Here is a 24,039-nt window from a genome sequence, read left to right as displayed (position 1 = left end):
GTCCTCTACATTGCTACCAAGAATCATTTAATATCCTAATCTGTTTTTCCTTAGTTTGATTTAGAGTTTTGATTTTATTTCCCAGTATGATACACTGGAAGACATGCTCATTGTCCAATCAGGCAGCAGAAAACAAAACATTTGTGTTCTGCACTCTTAAGGACAAGATATTCCATCTTTCTCAATGAGAGCCATTATCCTCATATCTTCAAACACACTATCCAAAAGAAGTTTCCTTTTACAGTGATGGGGCTGCTGGTGTAGTTGTTTTGCTTCCTATTGATTACTGAGAGCCAAGGACATTAAGAGCTGAATCTCAAACTACCAGTGCACAGAGACAGTCAGTATATACATTTTGGACAGCTTCTAATTCAGGGACAAGATAAAGTAAAAAAGAGAGAGTGGGAATAAGGAACTGTTCAGAAACTTTAACAGAACCCTGTATTAACAGCATCTCCCCACAGAACCACAGCAAATGCGCACTAATAGAAACCCAGTTAATAGGAAAGAGCGTAGCAATTACTATCTGCATACACATTTTAAAACACGGACGGCTGCGGGTTACTTTACACTTTATTTGCATGAAACACTGTATGCCCAAGAGATCAATCAATAGATCAAACGGATACTTTCTCAAAGCTTTCTGCAAGTACTTGAAAAGTCAAAGCTGTTAGGAAAGAAGGCTTTTTAGCTTATGACATTCCTAGGATTTGTGTTTAATACACTCATTGGCATGCATGTAAAATACAGAAACCCTACTAAACAGATACAGTTTTGACAAGTGTCAGTTTACAGTCACAAGAAAGAAAATCAGAGCACATGAAAGGACAGCATAATTATGTCTTGTCCCTTTGAAAAAGAGAATCGCTATCAACTTTGAAACTGTTCTGTCTCTACCCAAATATTGAAGACAACTATAACATCATGTTAGCTTGCATAATTCCAAGGATCAATAAATATTCTATATTTTCAAGACATGACCTCTTGACAGGACCTGGTAAGCCAGTTTTTATATACAAATTAGGGAAATAATGTTGCTCATTACAGTACAATATGAGTTATGGAACTCATAACATATATTCACACATATTCAATTATAATGGGATTATTTTGCTTACTGCTGCCTTACAATAATATTAACACCTTTGATCAGCTACACTCCTCATTATTGTTATTGAGCAATTCTCCAGTCTCCTTCCTATGGCATTTTATCTTGAGTCTGTGAAATCTGAATACTTCTTACAGGATGTATCTCATAATCGCTCAGTGCCTCTAGTAAAACAACCGTGGTATTTTTTTACTTCATTAATCTCAACTGCCTTCCTTTAAAGTCACTACTAATCAAGCACTTCCATGTGGCAATTAAAGATCTTCCTTAAAAAAAGTGATGTATACATGGTCAATGAAAAAGATAATGGAATGATAGCAAGCAACCAAGAGCCAAATTCCAGCTAGTCCCATTAATGTCATGCTCCATGAAGACTACTACATTTCTATACATCTCTTCTTCCTCCCTCCTCTGCAGGCTTTAAGGTCCAGGAGCAGAGATCACTGCCACATTTGGATAGCTTGGCTCAAGTATTTCCCATGGGGAGTCAAGCCAAGCCAGCACAGGTATAAGAAGGGCAGGTTCTGCTTGACAAACCTGGTCTGCTGCTATGACGAGGTGATGCACTTGGTGGATGAGGGAAGGGCTGTGAATATTGTCTGCCTGGGCTTTAGTAAAGCCTTTAACACCACCTCCCACAGCATTCTCCTCGATAAACTGGCTGCTCACGGCTTGGATGAGTGCACTGTTCATGGGGTTAAAAACTGGCAGGACGGCTGGGCCCAGAGGGTGGTGGTAAATGGAGTTAGATCCAGCTGGCAGCCAGTCACCAGTGGTGTTTCCCAGGGAAAAACCCAAAATACCACAAAAATGCTCCTAGTCATCTCTTACCACAAATCCAGTCCCACGGAACAGGGAAGAGACAACCTTACAGTTGCCTTCCACTGAACTTTTAACTATACTAGTCCTCCCTCCACAGCAACACATAGACTTTAAGGTAAGTGAAGGAGGAGGCACAGGATGTTTCCTCATGAATGTCATGGTCTGAATTTACATTACCGAAAAGTCACCTCAAAGTTTTGCACGTATTTTGTAGGCAGCTTGAAGAATATACAGTCAGGTCCCGCATCTATTTCATAGAATCATAGAATTAGCCGGGTTGGAAAAGACCTCTGAGATCATCAAGTCCAACCCTTGATCCAACACCACCGCGGTTCTAGACCATGGCACTAAGAGCCACATCCAGTCTCATCTTAAAAATCCAGGGACGCAGAAATCACCACTTCCCTGGGCAGCCCATTCCAATGCCTGATTATCCTCTCCATAAAAAATTTCTTACTAATATCCAACCCCTGGCACAGCTTAAGACTATGCTCTCTTGTCCTACTGCTGGTTGCAAATATTCTTTCCCTCTCTGTGTAAGTGAAACAAACTCCTGTCCTGTTACCCAATCAAAGAAAACCACTATGAAACATATTACTGTCATATAACTTTGTAGGGACAGAACCAGGAAAGGAAGAGTGCTATTGCTCAGTTCTCTCTGTAGCATTGCCAGGGTGAGCCTTCTGAATTTCCCTCTTTCTACAGAAAGAACGGCCTTGTACCTGTATTAAGGTTAATAAAAGCTTGAAATTAATTTGAAATAAGTGATATTTCTTCTGCAAGAAGAAAGATTTATGCTTTCATTGGTGACAATTCGCCCTGAAAAAATTTTTAAGAAAAGCAGAGTCCTCAGTCTTTATAGTTAAATACTCTTGCCTTTTCAATCAATAACCCAACAATCTGACTCTTCTTTGGTCAGGCATACAGAATGCCTACTTTTGGGCTCCAGAAACCAAACAGGTCCCAGCCTGCAACAATTACAGGTCAGGGTTCCATGGAACTTGGCAATGCTTTGGCCATGATTCTGCCAGCACTGGCCAAGGTGATGGTCTCCACTTCAGCTACTGCCTCTGCAGAAAGAACCAGCAGTAGTGCTTACCCCTGCCTTTCATGATATCGCATTCCCATCTCATCCCCACCTCCCCAACCTCCTCCCAGAAACTAAACTCAAGACTTATATGGAGCAAGGCTGCTGCAAACTAGAGCTTGATTGACTCTACCATAGCAGAATAATCATGTGAATTCAGACGTGGAACAGCCACACAAAAAGATCAGAACAGTAGACAACAAGCCAAAACCTCCTTGGTGTGAATGGGATGTGCAAGCCTACTTGCCCCCAGACCTGTGTGCTAACATAAAGACTTCAAAGACAAAGAGGCTCAAGAACACATTTGTGTCAGTAAATAAAAAGACATCAGAGCCCAGGCATAAGCAACGGTGTATCTTTTTTCAACCACAATTATTTATTCTACATTAAAGTAAGTTGCCATTCTGGCCTAAGACAAATAGCAGTTTCCTAAACAATGTTCCAGTACGTCTCAAAGGAGAATGTGTATCAGGAATTATTTTCAAGTATGTATGAGGCCATCTTATTTGAAGAATGAGGGAGAAGAGAGTTTTAAACCTATGGTCACAATCTGTGCCTTTCCCTAAGGGCCAGAGAATGTGCCCTAGCCCCAGCTGCTTTGATGGCATACTAGTAGCCTCAAACACTGCTGTGCTTTGCCCCAGAACTGAGTGAAATTATATAGTATATGCAAATCACACACTGCCTACTCTCCAGGGGGACCACTTAAGAGATAATACAGAACTGAGTTATTTCTGATTACCTGAAGTTAATTGGAAGAGGTGAGTCAGGTGAAATGCATGCTATTATTGCAACTGGTTTTATAATTTTCAAAATAATTGTACCAATATTTATTAGTGTAGGGCCCAAAAGCCTGGCTTTTGGCCAATTATAATTATTTAGGCTTGTTGCCATGAATTAGTATTGATGGAACACAAAGCGGTTTTTGACATTCTGTCTGAAAAACAGTATTAAAGGCACTTCAGAGCTTTTATGATTTTACTCTTGCCTGGACTGGAAAATAAGTTGTTGATTGAAAACATGTTAACAGACTTAAAAAAAAAAAACAAACCAAAATAAACACACATCTAAGATCACTAGTCTAAACACAAGATTTGGGACTTGTCCCTGAACACACAGCTGGGTTTGCTACACCAAATGGATTCATTTCAATTGATTCACAATATATTTGCAATGAGCAAAATGGGACAGCAAGTTACATTCTCACACGATTATTTGGGCCATCTCAATTTTTCAAGTATTTCCTAAAATCCCTTTTAAGCCCTGCTCAAAGCCCTGACATTTGGACAAAAAGAATTTCCCAGATTCATACAGGAATCTAACATGCATCACTAATTATTCACAATTTTGACTGCATATATACTTTTTTAAAAAAATGTATGTATTCATGTATACAGACATAGACATAACAGGATACATACATCCTGGAAAAATAACTGAAAACAAATGTAGTATTTTATAATTACATCTGTTCTAAGAATAAATAATTGTATAAATTCATCAAGTATATTTAATAACAACACTCTTTACAGGTTAGTCTGAATAGCTTTATTATCTCACCTTCATTGTCGCAGTCTTGCAATGAAAGCCATATTTGATCTACCAGACCAACTCCTTTTACTTCACCATGAACTGGAATGGAATGCATTACCATTAATGCAGTTGTCAAGGGTTTGGTTTGCAATTGCCAATTCTACTCTTTTTTTTATATTTATATTTCTTAATCAATTGCCTTATTTCATCCTACTCTGCAGAAGGGAAAACACCCATTGTGATACTTTTAGATTGTTCTCAGTTCACATTTTTCACCCTTAAGCATCTATAACATGAGGAAGGCTGTCATTATTGATATTATTTGGACTGGAGTCTATCGGAAAGAACTTGTACGTGTATTTTAGAGCTATAAAAATACGTGTCACTTGAAAATATTTACGAAAAATTGTAATATCCTTTATGATAAGCAGTGAGGAGATATTCTTCAGTCACTGGCCAAATTCTTCTTGGCCTGCAAAGACAGACTTAATGTACAGGTAGTCTGCACAGAAGTCAAGAGTCATACTCTTAGTCATCCTGCATGCAGGAATTTTTTGTTTGGCGCTTATGGGTTATGTCTGAGACTTTCGCTTTTGTTGGGGATCATATAGAGGCAAAAACCTGACTCATTAACAGCCAAGTCAGGAATTCACTTGGTTAATGAATTCTCAGAAGACATAATATCAAAACAGCTTGTTCAGCACCTGGCCCAATTCCTTGCTCCCATTAACCTTTAACCAACTTGCGCTTCTGTAAGTAGCTCTCTGTTGTGTCAGAGACCCTGGTGTTCCCTTACGACTTCCTGTAAGGTAATGCAACTAAACAACAGGTTTCCACACCTCCTCCTGTTCTGCTCCAAGGTACCTCAACATGAGGCAGCACAATAAACATAAAAAAAATATTTAGAAATTCAGTGCTAAGTATTCTTTGCAACATGAAAAAAATGAACTTCACATGCAAAGGCAGCAGATCTAGTGCCAGCAGACCTGGTTATATGTTATGAATTCAATTACACCGAAAAACATCTTAAAAAAAGAAATATATATAAAAGTGAATACCAGCCAAAATGTCAAGGCTAAATTTAAATCATCTACTTAAATTATGTGTAACTTAAATTTGTGTAACTGCACATTTTATTTATACACAAAAACTCCCTCCAACATATTTCACGAGTGACTGAAGAGCTTTTTCCACAGAAATTATATTAACGTTAAAAACCAGCAATAGAAATAGATTTTCTACTACTAGCATTTTATGAACAGCATAAAATCAATAGAATATATAAAAAACTGATTTGGGCAATATTAAATATTATGTCAGGAGAATGGGTTACATGAACCGTGGACCTTCTCTGACTGATTAGGGATTATGACCAAGAGCAAATTTAGACCCATCATGTTCAACAAGCATGATTAACTACGTTCATAATATTCTACAATAAGGCTGACCTCCAGAAGCTTGCTCCTGAAATTATTATGATAACTCTGAAGTCTGTCATGACTTTAGACCTTTATCCTGTCCAGATTTTCCTAAAAAGCAGGAGAAGGAAGAGATGATTGCCTGAATTTTATTTGTTATTTTTCAGTTAACATAAAAATCATACTGGATCAATCTTTTTAGCTGCTACAAATACATCCAGCTTATTCTACTCAAGTTAACAGATCTTAAATATCACTTTTAAGCCACAGAATTTAACTTTCTAAAAGCAGACATTGTAAAGCAGTATGATGTCTTCGTGAAAGCTGAAGTATTGAAAAAGGGTAGGCAGCCTTGCTTGCTTCTTGACGAAGCATCAAACCTGTATTTTGGCAGCTTATTCAGAAAGAAAATGCTTGGATGAGAGAACAGTCTAACATGATTCTAAACAAAAGATATTAAAATATTTTTCAGTATTTTTGACCATTTACAATATTTTCAAACCAGGAAAGATAAATTTTTCCACTCCCATTAAAGGAACGTTGTTTCTTTTTCTGCAATTTTAATACTGGATCTGTAAACCCATAGGGTTTACAATACAACTTCAGAAAGTGAGGTGAGTTAATGAGTACTTAACAAGTTTACTTAGTCTACACTGAACTTATTTCTAAATAAAGAGAAAAAATGTGTCACAAATGTACCAAAAAAGGAGATAAAATAAATAGTATTTTTTAAAATATATATTTCATTTCTAGCTCTGGAAAGCAAATTGCCAGAACACATTAAGAAGTATCACTGCTCACGCAGTGGAAAAAACCTTTCCCTTGCAAAGACAGAAACTTAATTTCCACAACTCAACTCTATTTTACAGATCTTGCAAAATCAAATAACTGACATATGATATAACACTGCTTCGCAGCTTTCCTGTCCCTAATACAAACACAGGATTATTGGGGATAGGATGACAGAGGGAAAGCTCCTTTCATGCCTGACACGAAGCCATTCATGAGCACAGCACCCCTGTACTTGAATCAAGGCAGAGCCCTCTACTATAATGATACGACTTTCTGTCCAAGTACATTTATGCTAAGTTATTGATGATAATCTCGATTAAAATAGTAATTAAATCCTCAAAAACACTCCTATGATGGGAAAGGGTTGGGAGAAGGACAGAGACCAAACAGCAGTTGTGACCTTGAAAGAAAAGTATTGATCCGATTTTGCCTTGTGAAGGGAAGGAGGGAAAACTCAAACCAACCATCCTGAATCATTAATGAGCTCCCACAACATGCTCCTAATTCCAGTTTTTTACATCTCCAAGTGGGTTTTTCTTCAGGCTTCCTCAAAACCAGCACATTTACAATCTATACATGAAAATAAACTACACATTCATTCAAGACGATGTGAAGTATTTTTAGGCAACAAAACAGAAAAAGAATATTCCAAATCAGAAGATCATTATTAAATATCTCATTCTTATTTACAAACATTCAATATGATTGCATGGTTGTGTTCAGCCCCATGGCTCTTACATAAACTTTATACAACATCAAGAAAGAGTAAAAGACAGTGGAACATAACTCTATAAAAAAAGTTTACAATCTTGGCTGTAACTACTATAGCCACCTAACATCAGAAGGGACCAGCAAAAAAAAAAGCTGCATATAATCCTATGCATAAACCTGTAATTTCCAGGACAAGGGCAAAAATTTCGTCTTCCATGCATGCTATAAATATACTATCTGTGGAGTCTATCACAATGCTGATTTTGCACTGACTGGTAGCTCCTATTTCCATCAATGGTGTTTGTGGTGCTGAAAAAGCAATAGTACAGGCTGGGGCAAAAAGGTTTGCTCTCTCTGATGGCTGAACCCTATAGCACCCAATACAATGACAGAACCAGCTGTCCTTCTAATTTTACACAGCTGATCCATAGCTTTAATCATCTGTTTCTGCATGCACAATGATTTGCATATGGTGGGTGGGAGAGGCCTCATTTCTTTTGCATTCATTATTTTAATTGTACATATTGTACACACTGAAATTCACAGTATTCATTGAAATATTCAGAGAAAGTCTGACTACTGCTTGCATTTGTTACTGTATTCTTTCATGTGTTCACATCCAATCTTGTGACCATATGTGAATAGCACAGGACAGATTAAGTAAACCTCTGTCAACAGAAGTGTCCTGGCTAGAGGCCAGGCTGAATGCCACTGTACAGAGCTTTACAGAATAAACTTTCTCATCTTCCTACCTCTTTGATCCTATAGTGGCTGTGGCACAAGAAGCACATTTTTGGCTCTGCCTGTCTGATTTTGGGTGCCACTAGCCTGGCCTTGGTGCATCCCAAGTTGAAGTTTAAATATTTACTTTGGTTGATTGGTTGGTTTTCTTAAAAAGATGCACTGGAATTCATGAATATGCAGGTTCAGTGAGGGACACCATAAAAAACAGGTGACAGCACAACACTGTTAACAACTCAGCATCAAGACATCACTCACAACAGAAGCACAGATTTCTTCCTATCTGGTCCCATGATATTATTTTGAAACATACATACCTTCTAGTATCAAATTCCACACTAGCAAACCAGCCTAACAACCATACAGTTCCACTGACTGCAAGAGCTTAATTTCATGTTGGCAGCAATTAGAGACAAGAGAAAAGCCAGCTTCCCAAGCTTTCACTCTGCTGTTCCTGTACTCAGGGTAGCTCCTGGCCCCAGTTATTGTGACTAGACTAAGTCTGGCAACATTTGCAAAATACTTGTAAAGGTTGCATTCCCAATACTGGCCTCATCTAGAACAAACTCTTACATTGTTTTTCTGGGATACATCATCTGGCCTATCTCTCACTTACTCAGAGATCATCAGAGCTGATACTCTCCACAGCACTCAATCCTCTCCCCTCAGGGCTTTTTCTCTTGCTTTCATTCCTTTCTTCAATCACTTTCTCACTGATTTTTTTGCTTCTGTCTAGGATATCAGAGACCACGCTTTCAAAGTCAGGTTGGGACCTTCCCCAGATAGACAAGAAATCACACTACTCCTGTTTCTGTCATTCTTCCAACTGGCAGATTTTAGTCCCACCTTCCTCATCACAACTAACTATGCATCTTCAATCCCAGCAACTCCTATACAACTTTGGGTTCCCATGTTAATACCTTCCCGCTCTTCTCTTCCTACTCAGAATATAATCAATCCTTCCAGTACAAAACTGGGAAAAGGTGTGATTTTTTAGCCTTCTTTGGCTTGCTTTCTCTTAGTTACACAACAACCGTTTCCTTTTTCCCCATCACAGTTTAAGAAATTCCCCATCTGCTTATCTTTTCTGGTCTTCTCACTTTGAGCTGAAGTTCTCCTCTTCTCATTTTCCTTACCTCTTTTTTTCACTTCTCTGTCACTCTCTCCATCATTTCTCAGTTAGCCCAACTTCTCTAACGACCAGCTTGTCTTTTTTCTTTTTTTTTTTTTAAAGTAATTCCATCTGTCTCTCAAACTATTAACTGTATTTCTCACTGTGCTCACTGAATGAGTTGCAGGAGGTTCACCTGCTCTTGTTCTTGGACTATTAGTCTTCTGACTACAGTATCCCTGTATGTACCCAAAATCTTGCTCAGTGTAGTCCCAACGCACGGTAGTTATTTCCTATTAGTTTTATATAACCTATCATTCACCACCTGTGCTCAGTTTTGCATGACTCATGGTTCAGAGCTATTTGTACAATCCAAACTGCCACACACTATATTTCCTTACAAAATAATCCTTGAATTCCTTACAATCAGTTTCAAAACAAAGGAGAAAATGTAATTTTCTTCACAAAGTAGCAGTCAAGGTGATGCTAATGCAAGGAATCTCCAACCAGGTGTTTACTCTTGAAGACAGATGAAACTCTACACAAAGAACTAGAAAGCACGGTATTACAGAAAAGGAAAACTGAATCTGTTGACTCTGGCTGCAGTAATCATGCAAAATCACGTAAAATTTGCTTTTCATGTTTTTCCATCCCAGATCTATCATCTTTTAGACCTATTTTGCATTATTAGCAACCCCTTTTAGTGAAATTAAACAAGAGAAATGTGCCAGAACTACAATCACATTTCAAAAGGTGAATCATAAGCAATGAAGCCATGTAGTATTTAAAAAATTGACGTATTTGGTTAAGTGACTAAACTCTGACTATACTGGACAAATAAAATCATTCAAACACCATAAAAGTTACGCTAAAGAAAGCAGAAAACTATTTTGAGTCATGTTTAGAAGATATTTATCTGACTATAGCTGAGAGACTATACACGAAACCAAGAATGTGCAAGTATACGTGACCACAAACATGAATGTACATGAACCCTTCAGTCTGTGTAAAAAGGATTAATCACTTCAGTCTTCAACCTGTGTTTGTGTCTACCACTAGACACACACAGTTTTCTTATTGGCACCAGCAAAATACTTTTTGCTGTACCTTTTGTGCTTTACACGCATGCTAGCCAATGCAGTCAACTGCATCTGAAGTGCAGCTAATAGCACCCTCTGATATTTCTTAAACTCCCTCCTCTATAACATAGAAGAAGCTAAGACATAGAAGAATTGGTCCTGGTTCATATCTTGTCCAGAGTAGATTCAGAAGTGACCTTATTAGCTGGGTTTCTTTTCTGTTATCTTTTTTTTAAGTCCTGCCATGTTGTCTGGAAGCAGTAATATAGCAAAACACTGATATTTCATCCCCTGGTTAAGGAGCTATTTAAGAACCACTCTAAGATGCCTCACTCATCCAGAATCTAGTGTGTTACAGTGCCAAGGTTAATTGAGGAGCTAAAGGCCAAGATTAAGTTCCACCTATTCTCTGGGAGGATTTAGTTTCCCATGTTATTTTCCCAGATGCACACAGAAGCTGACACAGCCAATCACAGTACCTCTGCCTGCTGCACTTCTCTCCCCAAAGAAATGCTAACACCCATCAATCTAAATGAGTCTGATTCCCATCTACATTCATTTACTGGCAGGATAGTATAAAGGGGCCATTGTGTAGAAAAAAGGTCTGGCTCACTGACCTTTTTGTTGTATTTTATGGAGGATGCCATCACCATACCAACATCTTTAGATACCAGTGATGCATTCTATCAGCCCAGTTCCTTCTCCCCTTTCAAAAATCCCTGCACTTAGCAAGGGTACTCCTTCAGTTTTAAACATCAAGACAACTCTTTGACTAAGTAACAGTAATAGACACTGAATTCTGAAGCTGACATTGTAGCTGAGGTTCTTTTTCCCCCCCCCATATTGAAGCAAAACAAACTGGTAACCAAGTTGTTGAACTGAATGAAAACATTTCAATTCAAGCATTTCCATAATATTGCTCACAGTCTTGATTACATTTTTCAGGATTTTAACAGAGAAAGGTTATCACTAGCCAGCTGCAATGGAAGGAACTGGAAAAAGACAGGGTGCCTAACCAGCTAACTCTGAAGTATTTAATTAAAATTTGAGAAAACTTGAAACTTAGGACAGCTGGAAGAGGCACTAGGAAACTCTCAGAAGCTCTACACCTTGTACTTAGAAGGTAAGTAATAAATGACAGGAATTTAGTGTGCACAGAGTATGGGACCTCAGTGGTAGAGATCACTGTTCCAGTGTCAGCTGATGTACATAACAGCTCACATGAACATCCTTTTACTACAGGTGGTGGTCAACGAGAACAGTGCCTAGCTTTATGCTTCAATCAATCAAAGCACCTGCTTGTAGAAGTATAGCTTCTACTTAGCAAAAATGTTGTCCTGACTGCTGGGAGCAAATTAAAGTTTGTGATAATTACCATCACTGCAGTACCTAAGCACTTAAATTCTAGGTGTTGTCATTGTGATTAACAGCGAATGTCTACTGTAGCATGAACATTTTTAAAAGAACACAGATGGGTCACAGTCAATTGCATAGAGACTGCAAACACAAAGTATGAGTCTTCCTGTAGCACCACGAGGGCAAGAGTGTCAGCCCAGAGCTGCCACAGGCAACACCTGCAGGATGGCAGAAAAAGACAGTCTCATCCTTCTCCCTGGAATATCAACTTCTCACTATTCAAATTTGGCACACTCCAGCCTGAGCCATGCAACTGGATAGACACTTCCAGTCTCTGCAGGAACACACAGACTCTGACTTGAGAAACTCTCTGAACACACCAAAAGGAAAAGCTGGTGTTCAAATTATCCAAGTCTCTGTATGGCCTCAGGACAGTATGCCTACAGCCTGAAAGCATAAAATCTCCTCAGTTTCTCTGCTGGTTTGCTATCATGCTTCTCTTGTGCATGCCATATGACCTGTAGAATATGCCATGTCCAAGACTCAGGTATAGCCTGCTTTGCCAAGGAGTAAAAAGAATGTTTCCTCTGGTTCCTCTGCCTTCCTGCTAGATTGCCGGTGAATTGCACTTTAAACTACCCATAAGGCATTCCAAACTATTGCTTTTCTAAAGTACTTATTTTATACCCTTTTTTAACAAAACAACAGGGTGCTTAATAGACAGAAAAGAAAGTCTCTCTCCCTCGTCAGCCTTCCTCTGTGCAGCACAGAATGCAAGAACAGCCATGCTGGTCCAACCAAATGAAACATCTATTGCCCTGCCTCTGATGCAAGTCAAAAGCATTTGCCTGAGGGATCAAGTTAGCACAGAGCAAGTACATACCAGAACACCTTTGCCACACCACACCACAAAGACTTCATGTGCCCAAGGTGATGTCTTTGTGCTTAATAGCTGTATCACTCAAACTGAGAGCCGCTGGGCAGGGAACAGGCCCCGTGCCATCCACCTGACTCACAACCTGCACTCCTAAGGCACCTGGGTTTTACTGTGCCACTGGCAGGTTGCATGACTTCTTCTGATGGCAGCAGAATAGTCTGCATTAATGTTTGGAACATGCTGGGAGAGGCCAAGGCAAGAGCAGCTGCAATGCAGAAGCTCCTGGAACAATGAAAAGCAGCTACAATACCTGCCTAGCTGGTAAGCTAGCACTCAAAAGCACAGAAAGAGAAATTTAGCAGGGGAGGCTCTCTGCTCTCTAAAGTGACTGAAGGCTGTGAGCACTTACAGGAGACCTCCAAGAGAATGGCCACGGGCAGAAATATTTAGCTTGTGGTAGACACAAACACATGATTTGACCTGTTTTAACCTGAAGATTTAAATTTTACTTTCAAGCAGCTAGAGCATGACAGACATTCAACACACGCACAACTGCATCAGAGCAGCTGAAGACCCAAGATATGGACTGCTTGTAGTACATAGCCCCACTTGCCACAGGAGAAGGACACATAACAGCACAGCTTCAGAGGTTGTGTGAGAGAACACTACAACTGCCCTCCAAAAAAAAAAAAAGGGATATGTGCAAAAAGGCATGTTTCTACAAAGTATATTTCTTCTGCTGCCTGTTCCAGCAAGAGGGAACAAACAGAGTGATTAGGCCACAAACCTCTTTTGGAACACCTTTGGTAACAAATAATTCATCTGTGGGCACCAGCTCCTGTGCCTGAGAGCTTCCACAAGAAAAGAAGTGTTATGGTAACTAAATTCACTGATTTTTAAGGAATGTTTTTCTACCAGTTTGAATTATTCACAACATCTTCTAACCAGAACCAAAGTTAAAATCTGTCCTGCTTTAAAGGCCATATAGGGTATGTTTCCATGTTGGGGATGGCCCTGTCAGCTGTGGAGGCAAATCCAGGAACACAGGCACTCCTCACGAGGGTTATGAATGAACTCGTCCAGCTGCAGTTGCTTCCACATATGCTCTACCAAAAAGTTGTGGCAGGGCCTAAATTGTGCCACAACTGTAAGCCATCCTCTTCTTACTTCACAAGAATGATGCATTTAAAATCCAAAATGGGTATGAGGGAAAAGATCTGAGTTCTCAGACATGCCAGCTCTCTATTTTCATACCATCAATATTTGGAGCAGGCAAGAAGCAAAGGGACTGTAGAGGGAGGAGGACCACAATCATGACTGGCTGGCCAAAGTACCAGGAAGAAGCGAAATTTTGTGACAAAGAGAATCAAGAGAATGGTTTGGGCTGGAAAGGACCTTAAAGACCATCTAGTTTCAACTCCTTTGCAGGGCAGGGACACCTTCCACTAGGCTGCTCAAAGACCCATACAGACTGGCCTTGAATACTTCCGGGGATGGGGCATCCACAACTTCTCTGGGCAACTGTTCCAGTGCTTCACCACTTTCACAGTAAAGAATTTCTTCCTAATATCTAACCTAAACATATCCTCTTTCGGTCAGACAAAATGCTTTGTCATCTAGCAGCAAAAGGTGAAGAACTTTTTATAAATACTTCTTGCCTGTTTACATTACTCCTCTTTGTGCTCCAGGATACTCAGCTATGCCAGGCAGTTGAAGGAACGCTGGGATTAACCTTTAATGCTAAGAATAAAACTGATCTAGGCTAAATAATAGTTACCAAATAGTTTGCCCATTTTACTTCATTATAAAGGATCCTATTACATTGCTCCCCCCCGAACCTCTTTTTCAAGAAGCTCCAAAAAATCAAACAGAACAAAGCAGAAAGATTCTCAACCCCTCCTTAATTTATTTGCTTTTTTTAAATTTTCAAAGACAGATCTCATTTTCCTTTGTGGTTTCTGGTTTCTCATTTCCATACTAGAAATGGCATCAATCCTTCCCAGTTTCTGCTAATGGCAAAGTGAACAGCAACAAATGGGACAAAACAGGGCAGAGGACAAAACAGAGAGAATGAAAGACTCTTCTTTAAAAAGGCAATTCTGATTTTTGTGTGGGATACAGAACAGGTGTCAGAAGAAAATGGACTTTGAGGGCAGCACAAAAAGCTCCTTCAAAACAGAGAAGACCATTCCTACTTCACTCATCATTCACTTATGGGTAAAAAAGTCATTATATATAATACACTATTCTGATCCTTACACTGGATTATCATCCAGCCTGAGGACTGAGTATAGCCCTCACGTTTTAAGTAAATAAACGTGAAAGGCTAAAACACTGGCCAGTGTGAGGCAGAGAGGCATACGCATATTGCACTAGTGAGGAAGCATTGGGGTGGTGGACTATCTCCAGGAAAAGGTTAATTGAGAACAGCTATGTGTCACTTCGAAAAGGTGTGTTCAGCTACCCACAAAAAAAACCTTTGGGGAATTCACTGACTGCAGTGAATTAACAGCTAATATACAAAGCTGATCCCAGGTTACAGATGTCCTGGGAGATGCTAAACATGCATCAGGGGGTATGTCTGAAAAAGAGAAATAAAAAGGATCTATGACTTCAAATAATAAAATTTGATTTGAACTTTTGCCCAGAATTTAAACAAAACCTGAAGTGTTCCCGTCACTAGATATTCAAGCAGCTTGGCTATCTTTTGTCTTAATTTTTCTTAATTCCTCTGAACTTTTGTACTTCCTCATTTTTTCCTAAGCTGCAACAGCATTGCTACAAGAACGGCTTTACAGCACTTCTTGTTCATGCTGAAAGAAAAGACACTGTGAACCTAGCAAAAAAAAAATTATTTTTGATGCTTTCTCCAAATATTCAGACCCAAAGAGTGTAATGTCATGAGACTGTACAAACAAAACAAAGGAATTTTCAGATGCATTAAAGGAAGCTATTGATAAAAGGCTACTCTTCTGTGTTTTCACAAAATCAAGCAAGAAAGAACAAGCACTTTGTCTGACTTTTGGAAAATTCAAATAAGCATCAGAAAACTTTGAAAACCATATTCAATCTTCGAGTAGTTTTTGTTTGTGGGGCTTTTTTAGACGCACACATTCACCTGGAACATTCTTTACCAAGTCTTCAATTTTTTTGTGATTCCATACATACTACTTAAAAAGACATGGCTCCACTGCAGGAAACAGAATAGCAACAGCTGAGGCGAGCTAGACTGTAGTGTTCTGTGCTAGCGAGGCTCTGAGGCCGTGGTGAATCTTCCCCTGTTGTGTGAAGTTCCATACTGAACGCTTTTACAGGAATAAGGCCAAAAAAGAGCACTTCAAGTGTATTAATACCTTGGCATCTGTTAACTCAATTGATAAGTAGCTAACAAGGTCAGGCATTTAAAATGAGAACTTTACGATGCAGTGTAATTGTATTATCTACTATCCAGTGCAAGCAAAGGGTTTGTCCCAAGCTCAGAGGAAAAAAAAAGGAGGAAAATGAAGGAAAAAGGTTCAAACTTCAGAGTCATTTATAGAAATCAATGCAAGTCAATAAGAAGAGGAATCCTACAGCAGTCTTCGAAAGCTGAGGAACACAAATGGAAGGAAACGCTCATAAACTCTGAGAGTTATCATAAGAGAAGTGGAGCAAAGCCCTAAGCAACATATACTTGTAATTCCCAGTAGTGTTATACAACTGAGACTCACATACCTGAGCCAAATAATTTCCCTGTAAAAGAAGTCACTGTTCTGTAAATAGTATGCAGCATACTTTTCAATATTTCCCTGTCTTCACAATTAAGCCAGTATCCGAAGGCAATACAGAAGAGCTCTGAAAGTGTCTTCTGTCCACATGCCAATTTCACGTACCCATTTTTTGTGCTCCTCTGCAGTGTAAGTCAACATGTCCAGTGACAGGACAAGCAGTAAAGTACAGTCTGAAATAGAGGAAATTTCATTAAACATAAGGGGAAAAAAAATGTACTCAAGGTGATTGAACACTGGCACACATTGCCTAGAGAGGTTTCAGAGCCTCCATCCTTGGATATATTCAATTCTAGCTGGCCACAGCAGCTTACCCTGCTTTGAACAGTGTTGGACTAGACACTCTCAGAGTGCCTACCAGCCTCTGCTGTTCTGTAGCAAGTCAGTACAAGCTCAACCAGCCTCCAGGAGAAGCCTCTGCTGTCAGTCACTTCCATATAAGCCTTTTTCCTAGCTAGAGATCACACAAGGGACCTCATCTCTACCAGGAATACCTTCAATCTACTATTCATGTCACCGCCTACATTGTTTCAGAACTGCTTGGTTTTTAGCATCCAGTTTTCTAGCATGCCTACCCTCAACATTTCCTCAAACGGTGATCAAAACCAAGCACATATGTACTTCATAGTAAATGATGCTTAAATCATGGGAGAACTGGGGCCACTCAAAAATAGGTAGGTAGGTAGATAGATAGATAGACAGATAGCTAACATAGGCTGGCTTTGCTATTCTTTGGTCCTTTTCTTTCTTTCTATTCAGTCCCCACATCTGATTACTTCTTTACTCTGATCACAGGTAAACGTATCATTATGATGATCTACCTTCTACCTCACCTCTCATTTCTCTCATTCTCCTATTTCCTCCTACATCCAATCTCATTTTTCTCTAAAATTCTCCATGGACTAAGCCACAATTTGCCCTCACAAAGTAATGCATTCCCAAAACAGTGTGACCTGCATTATGGGCAAAAGTTCATATAAAAACAGGAGAGTGTTCACCCTTTGCACATAAAAAAACTAAGGGAGAAACTTTGGGCTCTGTAAAATAAAGAGTTATGAAGCAACTGTGGATGTAGACTAAACACAGGGTTGGGTCTCTGCAGTTTACACCTTTAAGATTGATTCTTCTCATCTGTCACTACACTGATCTAGGAGCTCTGCTATTTCTGTGCGCCTAAGACCATACCAAGGTGGAGTCCCAGCAACCATGATTTTCAGCTTTCCTTATTTCTACTGAGTACATTTATAGTCTTCTTTTCAGTCTCTTTCCATTTTGTCTCTAAGCTGTTCTCTACTCAGCATCTCCCTGGTTCTCCATTTCACTTCAGGCACATCATATACATAGGCACTCCTTCATCCCATCACCTGCTTGTATATTGTTTTGGGGGAGGGGGAGTGAAATACAAGTACTTGTTTACACTTCTTTCCATATATTTTTACTAGTAAGAGACTTGAGGCCTCAGATAATTTTCCTTTGTTAATAATATTAGTGTTAATAATATCAGTGTAGTAGTTTGCATCATGAAAAGCTCTCAGCAAGTTAAAAATCTCTTTTCTGCCTCAATCATTACAACCGCGTTTAAATTTTGCAACCAAAGGAGATCAGAGTCAAATGCACCATCGCTTCACTAAAAATTCTCCAGCTTCAAATTTGAGCTGTCTTCATGTTGTGGTTTGACTCGCCCAGTTCCCCTGGGGCTGGAAATGGTTAATTCCAGAGTGGCACTTCTGATGCAGAGCCAATCAAAAACTTAATAACACCTCTGCAAAATTCCATATTTAATAGGCCAGAGGAGAAGCTGTTGGGGTAGTTGGAATTAGAGACCATGAGAAGAGAGGGTGGCCTAGGGGCCCCAAGCCCAAGGGTAGCGAGAGGTAGCAGGATCAATGCCCACATTCTCCACCAAAAATGTGGTGGGTTTAGCCCCCAAAAAGCCAATTTTCAAGCACCCACAATTTGCTCCAATGTGAGAGAAGTTTTCAGACAGGCACAGCTCAGCATGGGGGAATTATATTAAAATTTATTACTAACACAATAAATACTATAAAACAATATATCTGTACAACAATCCTAACTATCTCTCCTATGGTAAAACAATATATTTACATAGACCATCCCATAAAGTCCAGAAGGGAAGAAGAAATAGTCTTTTTCACTTTCAAGGCAGCACAGTCTCTCCTTTTTAAGGCAGCAGTTCCAACTTGTCGCAGCTGGAAAATCTCTCTTTCTCTTCATTAGAATGTGGAGGGTCTCTCTCTCACCCCTACTCAGCCCCTCAATTCCAAATCGAGGGTCTCACCTATGGACTGCGAGCAGCGACAAAACTCACCTCACCAATGGCCATACCACGGAGGGTAGGGATTTAAAGCTTAAAGTCTTTATTCTCCGTTCCATGGAAGTCTCTGTCCCCAGGGATCAAGCTCCCCGGGTCAGAACGTTTTGGGGAGTTTCGGTTCAGTTCTTATCCCGAAAACATTCCAGCAGACTTCTTCTGCTCTGTCTCAGTTGCAGGCATCAGCTCGGTTGCAATGTGGCTGGGGGGGCTATCCTCCGTGTCCTTCGTTTTGGCTGCCCTGGTCCAAACCTCCAGGCTCCCTCTGCCTATCTCTCTCTTACTGCTTCAGTCTGTGTAGTTGCTGCTGCTGCTGCTGGGGGTCCGCAGAGGCTTGCTCCGTTGCAAGTTCTCTCCCAGCTGGACGCCTCCGCGTCTCTCCGGCCAGCTCCAGCTGGCCGCTGGCACTGTCTGGGCCACTCCAGGCCCGCTCCGCTCCCTGCTGTGTTTTGCTGCTGCTGCTTGGCACCGCAGGTCCCCTCCGTGGCTGCTGCAGAGCCCGCAGGGAGGGAAGGCAGTAAGGCCAGCCGGGAAACTCCTGGCAAGTTTCTCTCTCGCTCTCTGGCTGCTGTATATTCTGGCCAGGGGCCCAGCTCAGCCCCGGCCGCTCCAATGCTGCACCGAGACACCCCTTGGGCCTGGCTGGGGGGAAGACAGGCCTGGCCCCCCACGGGGGGCCCTCTGGCCCCTCTGCTGTCTCCTGCTTCTAATTTCCAACTACGCCAACAAGCCTTCTCTTCTGGCCTATGAAATATGGTAATTTCACAGGGGTGTACTGCAGCTTTCTATTGACTCTGCATTGGAAACTCACTTGGAATTAACCATTTCCAGCCCCAGAGGGAGGCTGGATGAGTCAAACTACGACACTTCATAAAGCCTTTTTCATAGATGAGGTATGTCATCCATTGCTTGTTCCTATTACAGAAACAGAGCTACATTCCTCTCTTGTATCTTGCACTTCTGTTTGGACTCAGGAAAAACAATAGCAGACCAAAACAGACATCTGAGACCTAGAGACCAAATTTTATATAAATAATAACAATGGAACTCTAAAAATGCCCAATAGTATGTTCTGATAGAGTGACATGGACCCAGTACAATGCTTTAAGAAACAATGCTCTTTTATTTACTGGAACACAAGAGAAAGGTGGCTTAAATACCTTGGGGTCTTTGTAAAATCCTTTACGCAAAATTACTTTCATGGATCACTTAATACAAACTCTCATTCTTTAAAAGTACTTAATAAAAGTTTGCTTCTTCAAAGTAAGGTACTTAGAAGTATTAACAACTCCATCTTCCAAATGTTCATGTAGTAAAGTAATATTACTGCCCTCATTAAAAAAATGGTGCACCTAAGACAGACAATTTGTATGATCTGCCCATGACTGCAGGGATTAGAACGACAGTGCCAAATAATAAAAACAGCTCCTTGTGTGTGGTTCAGATGAGCAATATCATCATTGCCTTTACATTGTCTACTCACTAAAAATACTGTAGATTTGAGCACATTCATGTTTCTCTACATCTGATTTTATGACACTGACTCATATGAATTGATCTCTCTTTTATATTCTGCTCATTGACTAAATAATGGAATGTTCTAAAGACACTAAAGGACTGACACCCACAGAATTGGCATTTAGGTAGGTACAACACAGCACAAAAGCACTTCTATAGGTATAAATGAAAACTCAAAAAGTTCAGTATTTCAGTGACTTGAGGAAAATCAAACAGTGTGTTCCCAAGCTACAAACTGATCTTTTGAATTATTTGTCAAACAAGGCAAAATTGTCCAGGAAGCCATTACTGCTAGAAGCTTATTGAAGACCAATTTGAACATCAGATCACACTTGTCAAACTGCAGGTCTTTGCAGAAGATAAAAGCTTCTATTTTGTAATTGGTATAGAATTAAAAGGAGTAAAAGTGTTACTATATTAACTGCATTTCACCCTTCTCCTACTCTATAAGCAAGCCAATTGCTTGACACATATGTGATGCATGAGTTAATAATAAACAGAACAGCTCTCCCTTTTCCCACATCAGTACTTCAAACCACTCAGAGTCATCTAAACTCTCCTAAATCTGAATTTTTCAACCACCAATGTGAATGAAGCAGGAGAGTTTTTTAAGTAGCTTGGAATCAGTCCCTCTCCAACAACAAGTCAAATAAAACGTATTAAAGCAGAAAAGCAATGATCATTTGCTATGTGCTTACAGACAAGTAAGACAGGAAAAATGTTTCTTGATGGCCCTAAAAATACAGCCAAAAGAATATGCAAAAGCCTGAATAAATGGTTACGTGTCAGACAGAATGGTAAAGCACTCCACTTTCACCTAGACAGCACTGTATTTGAAGTCACGTAAATAAGGGTAAATGAAGGTAAGTCTTTTGGTCATTATGTCACATCATTGTGTCAGAGTGACACTACTGCTTTGTAAGGAGGCTCTGATCTTGCTTTTGTACAGTGTTTGTTAGCCAAACTAAAATACGGTAAGACAGCTGAGAAATATGTGGCAAATGAGATAAGTTCCAAGCTGCCTTCCTGTGTGCTTCTTTTGGGCCAAAACTCAAAATGTACCAAGAGTTTACGAGCAAATAGGATATAGTGAATGACACGCAAAGAAGAAAAAACATTCCTGGATTATCAGTGTGCTCCTGTTGGAATAACCCGTGCCTTTATTTAAAAATTTTCAAGGACATTCAGGGTTCAGTGCAGAAGCTACAGAAATCACTTGAGAGAAAAAGCTATCAAGAAGTAGGAGAGAATACACTGTTTCGACCTTGGCAGGCTAAATACATGGGTGTGTTCCGAACTTTTAATCAGCTTGATAAAAGAGAACTGCATCCTCATTGAGAGTTCAAATTTTAAACTTACACTCAAAAAAGACAACAAGCAGCTAGCAAGAACTTGAAGGAAATGTAGTATTTTGGGGTGTCCTAAAAGGGACAGTTTTCTTTCATAGATCAACCTGTACAATCTCATAACTTAATCACAGAAAGGCAAATTTCTGTACCCTGAATTGCACAGACTTGCAAGATTTTGAAAGGGGTGACGCATTCATAGTCAGGACTTACATTTAGACATGGTAGGTAGTTCAGAGAGTGCTTGAGGAAGGAGAAGCACCTTTCAAAGCATTACACCCAAGCCCACAGACAGGATAACTGGCACTGCGTAAGTATAATGTGAATTTCAGCCTATTTGTTCCCTCACCTTTGCACTTTGCACTACAGCACACAGCTCAAAGTACTGACAGAAACTTCCTACAAACACAGAAATAAAAACTCCTCTCTCCCCACATGGTACACAGATTTTCCTCTACTTCTGTCAAATGCTATTTGTTAACTTATTAAAAGACAAAAGGATAAGAGTGGCTTCCCTTTCCTTTCTGATTTTGGTAAAACGTACACAAACTCCATTATCTCTACAGTAAGGCTGCTGTGATAATACTGTTGTCCGTAACTACCCACTTCCAACTTCCCTAGAAAGCAAGGAGTAGCAACGATACTGCCTTGTCACTGGAATAGAGACACACTGTGCTAAAATTTACTACAGTTCAAAGAAACAAAAATGTTTTCATCCTTTTAACTGAATGATGGTGTTCTGAAGTTTATCCACTAATTTACCTTCCATCAGTTTCCTCCATACTTCCATTCATGCTTAGTGGCTTTATCAACATTTGCAAACTGTCTATTGGGCTGGTTATGCTGCAATCATTTGATCACTTATACTGAGTTTTTAACATGGAAAGTAGAATAAAACAGGACTAGAATTACTCTTCCATAAATCCTCTCAGTGAGTTCACAAACGCTCCCTTGCCCTCTCTACTTCAGCTCCCTTGTTATTTTTCAGTTTCATAAGCTGGTTAGATGGAGTCAGAAATACACACAAAACTGTAAGAGCTGTCTTGGCAGCTTTCATTGAATTCCCACCATGAGCACTTTCACATCCCCCAGCAAGCAAGCCAAGGTGTTCCGTAAGAGAAACCCACAAGTCTTAACAAATGCATTTAAGAAATTAACTGAAGCTTTCACCATTTATGCTGCAGCATCCTGCAAGGGTCTAAAAACCTCACCTCTAGATTCAAGCAACAAAAAGCAGCTTTTCATACAAAGCTGTTGTCAAACAGATTCTGTACAAGAAGGTATTTAAAATGTACACAAGCAGCGAAAGAGAATTATGTTTCACCAGTTACTCCGACCAATTTTGCAATAGAAGTCTGGAAGTCTAGCACAACATGAGAGCTTTTTCTACTAACCCTATTTTAAGTCTCTTTTAGTACTGATCAAAGATCTGTTCTATACTAATACTGTTCCCAAAGTCAATAATCAGAAACTCCTATCTTCTCTAGCTCTAAAAGGCAAAGTAAAAACAAGCAAGGCAAGAATTAAAACAATTGCTTGCTTCATACAGGACAATCCAACTTCAATCAGAATAGAGAACATCACAAACAAAATGTTTACATTTTGTTACTGGTGGCGAATGAGTGCTTTGCTTGCCCTCCTTACCTGTAGAAATACTCTGTGACTACAATTTGGAAAGATAACTGAGTGAAATTAACATATTCCAACTTACTCTCTTACCTTAGATATACCAAATGAATAGAAAAAAGTAAAAAAAAATAATTTTTATACAGCTCTTCAAGAGATCTTAATAAGAGATTGATCAGTACTGCCAAAGAACTAGAAGCTCTCAGAGGACCTGATATCCCTAACACATAAACTGGACACTTTTCTGCTCTGTCCGGTAAGGAAAAGAAGACAACGGGGAACACAAGCTCTGTGGCAGGCTGAGCAGCTCCTCAGCATGAGCAGTGCTTCTAGGCATGGGCAGCTCTGAGGCAGCATAGCTCAGACACAACTGCCTGCTCCACACCTCTTTCTGGGGACTCTTATCACTGTCAGTCCCACATTCCAACTATGCTTGAGCTCTTTAAGTGCAGAAGAACTCAGCAAGGACACAGTCTAAGAAGTGGGCAGATGATGCCCATGTAAAAGATGGGACCAACCGGCATTTAAAAACATGAGGTGTTACAACAATGTTTACGGAAGCTACAGATGCCTGCTGAGAACCTCAATGAGATGAAAATTTCATCCCTTACATTTCCTATGGCACAGACAGTGCTGATTTGGTATATACACATTTCTTTTTCTGATTTTCAGTGGAACATTTTTTCCATATACATGGTTGCACGTAAAATACCATTGGTGCCAGTCTGACTGCTCCAGTTACTGAGTAACTATTTGGGGTTTTTCTCCAAACTGCTTGCTAAAGAAGGGTGGGAAGACACTTAATGACAGGGTGT

At 39.9% G+C, this 24,039-nt stretch overlaps 1 protein-coding gene across 8 annotated transcripts in view; it reads right to left on the bottom strand.

The window, feature by feature from the left end:
* The window catches only part of NTRK2 (neurotrophic receptor tyrosine kinase 2), a 207,372-nt gene that overhangs the window by 121,298 nt on the left and 62,035 nt on the right, over window positions 1-24,039 (bottom strand). For 4 of the 8 annotated variants that reach the window (XM_027670767.1, XM_027670769.1, XM_027670770.1 and 1 more), the window contains exon 12: window positions 4,578-4,649. The exons of the other annotated variants lie outside the window; for them this stretch is intronic. In XM_027670767.1, the coding sequence (XP_027526568.1) occupies window positions 4,578-4,649 (72 nt within the window). The remainder of the gene's footprint in view (window positions 1-4,577; window positions 4,650-24,039) is intronic. 8 annotated transcript variants of the gene reach the window in all.

The sequence above is a fragment of the Neopelma chrysocephalum genome, unplaced genomic scaffold (genome assembly GCF_003984885.1).
Source record: "Neopelma chrysocephalum unplaced genomic scaffold, ASM398488v2 Primary Assembly neopelma1_96936, whole genome shotgun sequence".
NCBI lineage: Eukaryota > Metazoa > Chordata > Aves > Passeriformes > Pipridae > Neopelma > Neopelma chrysocephalum.
The sequence above is the reverse complement of the archived record's forward strand: the minus strand, read 5'-3'. Positions and strand labels throughout refer to the sequence as shown.